General features: G+C 40.1%; 1 protein-coding gene across 1 annotated transcript; it reads left to right on the top strand.

Moving 5' to 3' along the window:
• Window positions 1–372: 372 nt before the first annotated feature.
• Window positions 373–12,906, top strand: LOC125429022 (p53 apoptosis effector related to PMP22). Its single transcript, XM_048489759.1, has 3 exons — window positions 373–826; window positions 8,919–9,062; window positions 10,971–12,906. The coding sequence occupies exons 1-3, from the start codon at window positions 613–615 to the stop codon at window positions 11,183–11,185; spliced, it is 573 nt and encodes a 190-aa protein (XP_048345716.1). The 5' UTR covers window positions 373–612; the 3' UTR covers window positions 11,186–12,906.
• The last annotated feature ends 303 nt before the right edge of the window (window positions 12,907–13,209 follow it).

Here is a 13,209-nt window from a genome sequence, read left to right on the forward strand (position 1 = left end):
GGGGAGTTGAGTTTAATTCCTGAGTGATTTTGAATGGGAAAAATATTTTTGTCTAATCTTAATTGTGATTTCTGTTGTATTGCCTTCCAAGTAGGTTTGCAATAAATAAGCCTGAAGCCTTATCTGAAAAGAATAACTGCTACAGAACTCAGAAAAACAAGCACAGGATCCGGCTGCTTAACAAGTATCTATAAAGAACTGTTATTAACTTTGACAGACATCCACACACACACGAATTTTTATGATGCGTTAGGGTTTTTTTCCTTAGCGGGAAGTATGTCGCAGTAGTACCTCTTCATATGCAGACTCTCGCGTGTACTAGGAAAGGGTTAAAGGCTTGGGAGTGTTCCTGGAGGCCAGGTTTGTTTACCAGCCGGTTTCTCTCTGGCTTAACAGGTTGCTGCCGCCATTGAGTTCTCAGGGAAAGGAATCTAGGTGCGGCCCTCTCCTCCCTATGAGCTTTCCTGCTGATTAAAAAGATCTGACTTACTCACTCCCGGGTCGCACACACACGAGCCCGGCTGGAGGAAACTTTGCAGCAGAAGATTCCGTCCAGCACCCCGCGCTTCTTCTTTTCTTTTTGTTCCCGCTGCTGAAGATTGTCTGTGCAAAATGATGCGATGCGGCTTGGCGTGCTGGCGGTGCAGATGGCTCCTGCCTCTGCTCTTGGGTTTGGCTATCATCCTCGGCATAATTAGTTTGGCTGGCCGGGGCTGGTTGGAATCGGCGTCCTTCCCCTACGTCCGCCAAGCCTCTCTGTGGTCCGACTGCGTCAAACAAGGCGCAGATGATTACAACTGGAGGTGCCGCTCTCTCATGGATTACAGTAAGTATTTGGTGCAGGGAAGCAACACGATGGCTTCTAGTCCATAGTCCAGATTATTTATTCCAAACTCTGACTTCACATATTAGACAGGGATTTAAATTGATCTCTGTCTTGCACGAACATACACAGGGGTGTGTGTGGAGGGATCACAGTTTTGTCATTCTTTTAATGGCCTGATTAGGTGGACAAATGCATGGGCAAACATGTATGTTCAACACATCTGAGGAAGTCACATATAGGCTAAAGGTTACATCTACTACTGAAAGTTATAAAGTTACAATTAAAACAATGTGGGGCACCAGGCCTGCAGATGAGGAGTTGCTACTTTATCAGGGAGGCTGAAGTACACTTATCCGTTGTCATTTGCACAAAATGGTCATAAATTCCATTCAGTTGTAATTTGCTAGGCAGGGGCTGATCAAGGGTATGCTCAAGGCAGAAGTGAAATGATGTCAAAATCGGTGGGGGTGGGGAGGAAATTCCCACCAGCCATAGAAGTACTAACTGGGTTGGCCTGTTGCTTAACAGAGACTGCATGTAAGAAGTCAGCCTGAAAGCCTTTCATGGTATGGAGCTAAATATTAACACCTGCAAGCTGTGAGGATAAAAGTGTAATTAAAAAGGCCACTTGAAAAAGTTGGTAACCCTAGGGAGGGGCAAGGAAAGTGTGCACAGAAGACTAGGAGAAAGAAGAGAAATTAAATCAGGCTGCTTTTACTTCAGCCTGGAGAACATGAGAACTGTAGAAACCCACTTGGTTCAATTAGACTGATCTTTTAAAAAAAGGAACCCCCCCTCCCCCCATTTGCTTCAAAGGTTCTGGAAATGGGTTACCATTTAATTTACCAAAATTCTGGCTTTGTGGAACATTTTCAGTCAGGCTGGCTTGTGTATGTGCATCTGTGGGGAGGCTTCTAGTTTAATTTTTAAAAGTAATCTCTTTCTGTTCATTTGGGGCATTCCCAGAGGAGGCAAAAACCCCTAATGTGCCTTTGGGTGTTCTGGGCTTTCAGTTTTTGTCCATGCAACACCCAGATGGTTTACAGTAGTAAACACAAGAAATCTGTTTAAACCAGAATCCCAAAAGCTAACTCACATGTGCCTGATGGCATTCATGCACACTGTGATGCTTCTTCCCACCCCTGTCTGGATTGCAGATAGTTTAAAAGTAATTAAATTTCAGAACTGGAATTATATTTAGTCTGAAGTTGTATCTTCAGGAGCAGCAGTGGCGTAGGAGGTTAAGAGCTCGTGTATCTAATCTGGAGGAACCAGGTTTGATTCCCAGCTCTGCCGCCTGAGCTGTGGAGGCTTATCTGGGGAATTCAGATTAGCCTGTGCACTCCCAACCACGCATCCAGCGCTGTGTGACCTTGGAGCTAAGTCTACAGCTTCTAGCCCAGTGCGAGGGAACCTGCGATAAGCTCTCCAGATGTTCAGGAACTACAATTCCCATCAGCCCCTACCAGCATGGCCAATTGGCCATGCTGACAGAGGCTGATGGGAATTGTAGTTCCTGAACATCTGGAGAGCCGCAGGTTCCCTACCCCTGTTCTAGCCCCACCTACCTCACAGGGTGTTTGTTGTGAGGGGGGGAAGGGCAAGGAGATTGTAAGCCCCTTTGAGTCTCCTGCAGGAGAGAAAGGGGGGATATAAATCCAAACTCTTCTTCTTCTTCTATCTGAGGACTTCCATCTGGAATCCCATAGGAGGTGCAGTCTGTAAAATGGCCAGAGCTTTCTGGGCACCCTGATGCATGTTACTTGCTGTCAGTTTTCAGCAGATATTTGTAAAAAAGGAGCAATGAAGATCACTTGAAATAGCCAAAGATCAGTCAGTATGTAAAACAGCCATTAAAACATAAAATTAAACTTATATATTGCTTTTACATCACTCTTTCCAACAGTGAGGGAATTAACTTGAAGAGAGGTCGCTCATGAATATGAACCTTCACTGGATTAAACTTCATAGTCATGTTTGTACTTGTTAGGCATTTCTGCTTTAAAAAGATTGGGGAAGAACCACTGTATGGGAAAAAATCTTGTTTGGAACGATTCCTAAATTTCAAGCTTTTAATTCAAACTTGTCACAGAGCTAAACAACTAGTCATAACATGCAGATGTGGACATCTTTCACGTTTGATGGGTTTTTTCTTTAGGCTAAAGCAGTCGGGGGCCTAGAGGTTTGAACAAGGCAGAGGGAGATATGAATCTGCATCACTTTTTCCTCCCTAGCTGATTCTTCCTTTTGACTTGTATCCTGAAGCTGCTTTTCAAACTCCAGGAGAATGATACAGTCATTGTCAGTACTGTCCAAAGTAGGATGATAACCTCTGAAGCCCACTGACTTAAATTTAATTTGAATTCAGTTTAGGATTCCACTGTCTGTTTTGGAGTCAAGTAAACTGATAGCTAATGTTAGTGTGGAGGCATAGCATCTGACCAACTATAGCTAATAGCTGACACATGTGGCACGCAGTAAAACTGGTTCCATGGAATAAAAGGTGAGTATGTGTGTAAAAGTGAAATTTGTGGAGAGCTCATAATAGCCAAAGGAGCACAAGAAGCTTACCTGATAGTTTAAATATGTGAGGTGGGACAGATGGAACCCATGCAGTCATAGAATTGTGTTCTCTTATTGATCAGAGTTACCCATGGTTACAAGGCAGATTCTCTTTTAATCAGTGCTATCTAGCTTCAAACTTTGGTTAAATAGAGTTAATGGTTAACAGTAAGAGTTATGTCAGTGCTGACTGAATGCATATTAGAGAGCAGTGAGTCTGATGGGAAACTCAACCAGTAAATAGTAAACTAAAATTTTATTGAAAGAAATGCAGAAAAGTTCTAACCCCCCCACCCCCCGAATTACAGCTTGCCATAACTAGGAATACATAAAAATAAAGAAGCAAGCTAAACTGCACACTCACGTTTCCCTAGCAACCTAGATGTTCAACATTGCAAGGCTTAATAGGCATACACAAAGGGCCTTGGGCAGCAAAAAAGAAAGAAGATGAAAAAGGTAACGGAAAAGGATAACTGACTGGTACATTACAAAACATTTATAGGGAAAGCAGGCCATGATCTGGTGACCCCTATTAACCAATCCACAGGCAGTTCTGAAAGAGCAATCCAGAACAGGAGGGATCATCCCTTCCCCACCTGAAGGAACAAAATACCCCCCACCCTTCCAGAACACATCCCAGCTGTGTGTCCTTGCTGAACCAGAGTTTGAAGCTGCTTAGAAAACCCCCAATTAGGAAGGAATTTTTAAAAGCTTTTACTGTGGTTAACATTTATGCATGTGTAATTCTGAAATTATCTAGGGCAGTGGAAGGAGGGTGGGGTAAATCTCTGAAGATGATGCTGTAGGAAGGGTGTATGTGATTCTATAAATGTAAATTATTGAGCTATACATGACTAGACACACCTGCTTTAGAAGAGCTGGCTTGCTGGAATTATTGTTGTGGCACCATCAATTTACTTGGCTCAGAATCAACTTTTAAAAAGTTCTCTAAACAGTTTTATTTGTTCAACTATTTCTAGAAAATGGAGCATTGTAATTAAGCTTAATAATTAAAAGTTATGTGCAGCATAGGAAGAATATAACCTGACACATTCTTTGTGTGTTTATAAAATAATTGTTCATCCTTTTAGCTGTCAAAATGTTGCTTAATATTCAGTGCCAACAGCAGAGCTTAATTAATAGGTGGGTGACCAGGGCAGAAGTGTTGGGTGTGAGCTGTCACAGCTGTGCGTCTTAACACCTTGGCAAATTTTCCCATCAGTCCTGATCTTAACCATGGCTAAGGCTAACTAGGTTTAGTGTTTACTGTTGTTTTCAGATGCTGCCTTCAGACGCTGGCTTTATAGTTAAATTTTTTTTAAAAAAATTTTTTATTGTATCATTTGAATTTTACAATTTATGATAATAATTTCTTTCTTCATACATTTTCAAACAATACATTTCCCCCCTTTTCTCCCACCCCCCCATTGCTTCTTCTTAGTTTTTTCACACAAACAGCAGTAAGTTCATTCTTGGTAGCCTCTTCTCCCATTTTTCTTCGATGACTCGAACTTCTTTCATCCAGTCCACGTATATTATCCATATTTTCAAAATTTCATTCTGTTTGTCTTGCCAGCTTTATAGTTAAAATTGAGGAATCAAGTTATCATTAGTCATTGTGAAAGGAGCAGATGATAATTTATTGTGAAAGGAGTAGATGACAATTTATTGAAGGACCATCTGTTCCTACATTAACCAAACTTGCCTGTTAAGATCTGCCTCTCAGGCCCTGTTGTCTGTGACCCCCATCCTCAGAAGTGGCTTTGGCACCTTGCCTTTGCAACACCCTTTCCTTTGAGACTTCCACCTTCATTTTCTTTTAGGGGACAAGTTTAAACACATCTTTTTAATCAGGCTTTTAAATGGGCTGCTTCTGTTTTATGGATTGTTTTTATCTTTGCTTGTATTTTTAATTGTTAGGCTGCCTCCAGCAGGACTCTGAAGAGATGACATAGAAATATTCCAAATAAAAAATATAATGTGATAAATATGTAGTGGTTGTTGCCCAATTATGTAGTGCTGTAAGTTGCACCATATGCATCCATAATGGGACCATGTGGCATCTTTTCTCTGCTTCTGGATTTTCCATTGTTCCACTTTCCCATAGTTATGGAAGCATTTGCATAAAGGAAGGAGAGTCCTGGCCTTCTGTTTGGCAAAAGTCTTGGAGAAGATACCTTGTTCAGTTAGTCTCCACCTAATCCCTAATGACAAATGTTCTCCACTTAAAGGTGTCTGACTTTCCCTGAAAACCTTCAGGGAAGTAGGTGTCACCCCATTCCTACAAATTCAGACATCTCAGCAAATGGATGTGTCCATGATGAGCATCAGCATAGAATTTTGCCATGCTTGCTTGCCTCTTCTTCCTCTACTTGTAAAAAAAAGCATGTTTGAACTCTCACTAACCATCCTAAGCTAGAAAACTTTTAATCAAGCTGCAGTTTGTTGTGACATCCAAATACAGATGCTGTGGCAAATTAGAGTTTTTTTAATTCCAATCCAAACTGGGATTCTAAAATGGGATTACACCAAGGTTGGAAATTCTTCTTTGTGTTGAAGGAACACATTTGTCTGGATCTCACATTTGAATAGTTGGAGTTTGAATCAAGGCTTCCTAAGCTCCATTCACACGGGAAAGGAAACGGAAACAAACAATAGTATTGCAATAAGCCATGTCCATGTCTTTAATGATTGCTGTGATGACAAAATGCATCCATATTTCATTGCAGGGTCCTATTGTAGCAGGTTCTGTAGTCCTAAATCCTAATCTTTTATTGTGGTAGATTTTATGTTGTACACTGCCCAGAGCCCCTTGGGGACAGGGTGGTATAGAAAACTAAACAATAAATAAATAACTAAATCTTAGTAGGTTTTCTATAACTCTAAAACAATTGTGGTGTTCTGTGGTTTCTGGGGTGTATGGCCGTGTTCTAGTAGCATTTTCTCCAGACGTTTCACCTGCATCTGTGGCTGGCATCTTCAGAGGATCCTGCCACAGATGCAGGTGAAACATCAGGAGAAAATGCTACTAGAACATGGCCATACACCCTGGAAACCACACAATACTCCCGTGATTCTGGCCATGAAAGCCTTCGACAATACATAAAACAACTGTGTTTATCACTTTAGTCATTGTGATAAATGGATACCTTCTCTTTTTGTGATAGTCACTAATGTAATATGGGACAAATAGCATTTGGAGCAGCATTATGGCATGCATCAAGGTATGCATGTGACTACTGCAAAGTGCTATTTCACTTTTACTTTGATTTGCTACATTCAGGTGGAAAGGCATAGTGAAAGAGCACCAAGTCTCCATCTCCTTCACACTGCAGATTACCTGTGGCGTAAATGGGTTTACATAGGAGAAAATGCCACTCCTATGATGTGATCTATGTGATCATGCTGAGGCCGGATTCTTGCTTGGGGGATTTATTTTGTACAAAATCAGCCTCAGCATTTCCTCAGATGTAAGTTGGATCCTTGAATGATCTGCAAGGTAGAAGGAGACGTTCATAGCACTGATTCATTGTTTTGCATCAGTGCTGTCTCTAGGTAATCATATAACTTTAAACAATATTGTGAGGCTGTTGTGGGTTTTTTGGGCTATGTGGCTGCGTCTGGTAGTTTTAGCTACTTACATTTTGCCCATGTCTATGGCTGACAACTTCAGAGACATGTCACCGTAACATAAATTTCTCTGCATGGCACAGTGTGGACTTGGAGTGTTCTGTGTAGTTAGGTATCTGTTTTATCCACCTCCCGGATGGGAGGGAGAGAAGGCATATTTGTATGTGTCTGGATGGATTTCATTTGCAGTTGCATTTGTATGTATCCTGGTGGCTCTTGTGTGTGACTCATCTCAGAAAGCAGACTGGGGTGAAGTGGTGGGAACTATGTCAGACTACATGGAAAGCCATTGAAATCTACAGACACTTAGACAGTTTCAACAAAAAGGAGGAGAATCTGAAAATCAACAAAACCTGGCTACTAGTATTTTAAAAAATCAAGATAAAAAACCAGGGTTTTTAAAAACACCATTCAACAAACCACCAGAGATTGCAAATTCCTTCCCTTCCCCCCACCACCTCACCTAATTCTGCTTTCTGAGATGAATCACACACACTCAAATCACCAGGACATACACAAATGCAACTTCAAACGAACTCCACCAAGACACATGCATATGTGCCTACTTCCCCTCCCACCTGGGAGGTGGAAAAAACAGATATCCGACTGCAAACAACACTCCACACTGTGCCATGGAGAAAACACATTTTATGTGATATGTCTCTGAAGATTCCAGCCATAGATGTGAGCAAAACATTAGGAACTAAGACTACTATACAATGGCCATAGTTAGTTAATTTCACCCATGAAAGCCTTTGCCAATACAATAATGAGAGGGATGATGGAGGCATACAGGGCACATCTAGTTCACTGCATCCTGACTCTCTTTGTGATCCTTGGTCTCACAGTGGCCTGAGGATGAGTTGCCATGTGATGGTAGCAGTAGCATAGGCTGGAGGTTTGAAGCCTTACTGAATTGGATATCAACCATCCTTATGTTGTAGATTCTTAGATTGGACGGTCATACTGGAATATAAAAATGTCATGCACATTTTATCTCTCTGAGGAATTAATACAACAGGACGGTTCCCTAACCTTTTTGAGTCTCTGGACATTTTTAGATTTCTAACTCTTTATGGTGCATGCAGCCACAAAATGGCTGCCACAAAATAGCTGTTGCTGGAGGTAAAACCAACTGCAAAATGCTTTCCACACCTTACCTTCAGCCATGCAGTGAAAATCCTTGTGCTGTGGTGGCAGCTGCTGCCAAAGGAGTGTTTCTAAAAATATACACAACCAGTCAAGTCTTTAATGTCCAGATAGAAACCTTGCTGGGGAAAGCCCCACATGGCCCCGCCCACTTTGTAAAAATATCTAGCGAGCGCCATGCCACACCATGCTCGGAATCCCTGGATTACATGAATATTCAGGCTGATCCTTTATCTGTCTTTTCAGAAATAAAATTACCGCCAAATACTTTGTATTTAAATATGTGCATAGGATTGTAGTCTTACATACTTAATAAAGTTTAAAGCTTAAAAACAGACTGTGAAGTTTTTGACTGGACTCACTTTGTGGCTCATTGTGGCTAAATGTGGCTCATTGTGGCTAAAATGTCATCACTCCAAATCTATGACCCAGAATTTGACCTCTTTAGTTGAGGAAGGGTAATGTTTCAATTAAACGGTGCTTTATTGGCTACTTCATTGTTCATTCTGTTCTGATGGAACATGCATTTCTTCTCCATTACCTGTGTGGCCAAAATGATAGGTCTGGTCTTCAATGCCAAATGTATACTAGGGTAAAGATACAAAGTTACTTTAGGCATTTTACTCAGCCTTTGGATTTAAAGTTGCATTTTATTCTTTTAATGAAGAAAAGACCAAAGTAAGATGTAATCTGTGTCAGTGCATGTAACATATTTATTTCCCCTCCCTCCCCTCTTTTTTCCTCTTCAAAGGTTGGGGTAGAGCTGCAGCTGCCACATTCCTTGTTGGCTTTATCATCCTGTGCATCTGTTTCATCCTAGCAGTGATTGCATTTTCTATTGAAATACTGAGGTTTAACTTCGTCCGAGGAATAGGAGGCCTTCTCTTCCTTGCTGGTAAGGCTGCTCATCGAGACTGACTTGCCTTTTCAAAACATCTGGGTCCCCATCAGCCCACTCTGTTTTGTCTGTGTCCAGTTCTGTCCTCCACCCTGCCTCACCCTGCCCTTAAACGATTGTCTGTATCTGACATGTGGACATAGGATCTAATGCCTGAAAAGGTCATGTTATATTTGATCCTCTTTAAGACTCACATAAATTGACAACTGCCAAGAAATGACTGTGATTTTTTTTGGGAACCCAATGCCTTTGGTTACCTTATTCTGATCACAGTATTTCCTTGGAAATAATTAGTTGTGGTCCAGCCCTGGATGGCTTAGGCCAGCCCAATCTCACCAGATCTCAGAAGCTAAGCAGGACAGGTGCTGATTAGTACTCGGACAGGAGAACACTAAAGTAGTCCATAGTGTTACATTAGACAGGCAATGGCAACCAGCTGTGTTTGTCTCTTGCCTTGAAAACCCTACAGGGTCACCATAGGTTGGCTGTGATTAGACGGCACTTTTCACCACCAGTTGATTCTGATGAAACCTGATGTGTTTTTTTTAAAGCTGCCATACTGAATCAGACCCTTAGTCCATCAAACATCAGTATTGTCTACTCAGACTAGCGGCATCTCTTCTGGGTCTCAGCTGTGAGATCTTTCACTTCACCTATTGCAGTGGTTCTCAACCTTCCTAATGCTGTGACCCTTTAATACAGTTCTTCATGTTGTGGTGACCCCCAACCCTAACATTTATCTATTTTACAGACGGAGAACACTGATGCAGAGAGTCTTAGGCGACCCTTGTGAAAGGGTTGTTCGAGCCCCAAAGGGGTTGCGACTCACAGGTTGAGAACCACTGACCTATTGCCTAATTCTTTTTTGACTGGAGATGCTGGGGATTGAACCCTAGGACCTTCTGCATGCCGAGCAGAGGTTCTACCACTGAGCCACAGCCCCTAATGTAACATTATTTGTATTCATCAGTTCTTCATTTATATGTGTGAAACATACGTGTTGCTGGCATCACCTCAGATGTGTTAAAAAGCAATTTTACCCACAACCAGACTTTATTTCTGATTTGTATGATAGCTACTTTCTGTTTCTCTACTGTAGCATGACGTCTCTTATGATGCGGAGATTTTCTATTATGACCCTTCAAAAAACATTAAACACTGCTATGGAAACTTCCCCAAGTTCCAGGGAGTTTCTGTAGATATCCTACATTACAAATGTTCAAGTGATTTACAGTGCATTGTTACACGGTTGTGGGAATTTACAGTTTAGTTATCCCTGTGGCACAGAGTGGTGTGCTGCTGTACTGCAGTCAAAGCTTTGCTCCTAACCTGAATTCAGACAGCTGACTCAAAGTTGACTCAGCCTTCCATTCTTTTAAGGTTGATAAAATGAGTACCCAGCTTGCTTGGGGTAAAAGTATAAGACAACTGGGGAAGGCAATAGCAAACCACTTTGTAAACTTAGTCTGTCTAGTAAACATTGTGATGTGATGTCACACTATGAATCAGTAATAACCCTGTGCTCGTATCTTTACCTTTTTAGTTTAGTTAGTTGCTAACAATGATCCATCCCCAGTTCATCCAACTAATAATCTTCTGGCTTGCTTAGGAAGATGAAATTACTATTAAAGTAATACCTTTCTGGTGTGGAAAAGCAATAACATTGGATCTGTAAACCAAGTACTCAGATGACAACACATTACTTCATGTGCTCAGAATATCTTGTTGATTATTCTAGCATGTCCATATTGAACATTCCGATTTCTGTCAACCTGTGCATTATGTGGCTTCAGGAGTAAGTAGCTAAGCATTTACAATAATGCAAATTGATGCCAAATGACAGTGCAGGCAGAAGTGTGATTATTTACAAATCCTAATTCCTTCTTTTTCTTCATTTCTGTTCAGCGGCCTTCCTAATTATAGGTTTGGTGATCTATCCTGTGATGTTCACAGAAGATATTCCACTGACAGGAGAAAACATGTTCAGTTGGGCCTATGGCTTTGGCTGGGCAACCACGATTATTGTGATAGGATGTGCATTCTTCTTCTGCTGTCTCCCCAACTGGGAAGATGAAGTCCTGGGCAACATAAAGCCCTACTATGGTGGAAGCGGAGTTTGATGTGAAACTGGAAAGATTATTTGAATAAATAATACAAATGTTTTTTGTTTTGGTTTACATGAAAGAACTTGCTGTGGTGCCATATTATTGTTCGAGATAATTACTGTTATTAAGGGGTTTTTTTCCAGTGAATATACCAACTTCACCGTTTCTTTTTAGACAAGAGCTCATTTTCATATCTGGGAGCTTTAAATGACAGGAATGAAAAAAGAAACAGCATTCTGTATTTTGATAGCTAATATGGATTTCCTTTTCATAATTATTGCTTTTGTGGGGGGAAGAAATGCTAAGGTGTGATTCCTTTTTTGTTTTGTTTTGTTAATATGTTACTGAGGGAGTAGATTGCAAAAATAATTTCACCAGTTTTGTTCTTAGCTCTGTCATTTAGGTCCCTTATCATATTCCATTTTGCCAGAGTGGGTTTTAGGACACATGTCTATAAGCATCTTTAAAAATCCTATTCAGAAGTCCAACATTCAGTGAAGTTCACTTTAGAATAAGCATTATGAGAGTTAGAAATCATACATAGTGGTATAATACATATTGCCATTTTTCAGTTCCTTATGATTTACACAAATTCACAAAATATTCCAAACACTTCTATGTATTTAATAAGTGACATAACAGAATTTTAAAACTGGGCTAAAAACAGTCATACATTTATATTCCTACTACCAACCACCTCTGCCTCTTGTATCATAACTCTTTCTTTGCCAAATGTACATCAAAATTACTAGATGACGTTTTTCCAGAGATGTAAAATACCTGTTAGCGCCACTAAGGAATAATGAGAAATGATATAACAGAAGTAAAGCTGCCACTGAAACATAGTTCAGTGTTTCCCACCATTCTCAGTAGTACAAAACAAAATAATCACTGGCCCTTTCAGTTTGGTGAAGTGCCTACAGTAAATGTCCTAAAGCCAATGGTCTGAAATATCTATACGGTAATTTTGCAAGTTTGACACGTTCGTTAACTATAAAGCATCCATTATATGCCTGAATTGTATCCTCTAAGATTAGGGTGCCATTTTAGGTTTCAAAGTAGTGCCTCATTCTTAACACATCTTAAAAGCTATATACATGTCTGTATGCTTTTATTATCTTAAAATATTTAAAAGCTGTGAGCACTACTTTGTGACAGCTACTGAGTGAAATATGTTACTAATAAGAGTCTGTATTACACATGTCTGTATTGTACCTTTGTTGTTTTTAAAATTAGTTGAAATTTTTTATATTGCAATGGTAATTTCAGATATGGCCGATATTATCATTCTAATTGAATGGCAGAATCTCGTGCTAACTGTGGTTTCATGGTGAAAATGTTAATCAAGATTCCTAAATCAACACTTCCTATGAAACTGAAGAAACTGCAATAGGTTTTAGGTGTGCTTTATTCAATGTATTGGATTATGGTCTAGCTTCATATGTAGCACAGATACATGCAAGAACAGAAGTAGTGGTTTAAATGATTTTCTGAAGGAAGTAAAATGTTTGCTGCATTTTGCAAATTTTTGTACTAATTCTCAAAATTGGGAAAGCAAGTGATTAAAAAACGTTAAGTGGAAAAAGCTTTTTAAAAGTAGAAAAAAGGGGAAATAATTATTTGTAGACCTTGCTCAAAACCTATTTTCAGAATAAACAGTTAAAATCCTGTGCTAGTTACCTAAATGATAGCTTTATAACATATGTTCAGTCAAATAAACCAGGTTTATACATTCAGCTGAGAGTACTTTATTCAAAAACAAAATGTATACCCATTGCTTTTATCTTTTAAAAACATTTTTTTAAAAAGGAATGTGATGGTGCATTTGTAAATAAACTGTTCAGTAAACATTCTTAAATGCAAATACAAAAAATCCAAGTAGAGTGAAAAAGAATGATGAATTATCACCTTAGGCATAGGCATCCCCCAATCCAGGGGATGAGAGGCTGAATTATCGTCAGGAGGTGGTGCGGAGCTATGCTGGTGCATTTACCTGTCTCGGGACACGTACTCAGCAGAGGAGCAAATCTGTCAATGGG

The sequence above is a fragment of the Sphaerodactylus townsendi genome, linkage group LG01, assembly GCF_021028975.2.
Source record: "Sphaerodactylus townsendi isolate TG3544 linkage group LG01, MPM_Stown_v2.3, whole genome shotgun sequence".
NCBI lineage: Eukaryota > Metazoa > Chordata > Lepidosauria > Squamata > Sphaerodactylidae > Sphaerodactylus > Sphaerodactylus townsendi.

Excerpts from the sequence above, each read along its gene's own strand:
- LOC125429022 (XM_048489759.1), top strand. The coding sequence starts at position 613 with ATGATGCGATGCGGCTTGGCGTGCTGGCGGTGCAGATGGCTCCTGCCT. Across the intron at positions 827-8,918 it reads CCGCTCTCTCATGGATTACA|GTTGGGGTAGAGCTGCAGCT; the intron begins GTAAGTATTTGG and ends TCCTCTTCAAAG. Across the intron at positions 9,063-10,970 it reads AGGCCTTCTCTTCCTTGCTG|CGGCCTTCCTAATTATAGGT; the intron begins GTAAGGCTGCTC and ends ATTTCTGTTCAG.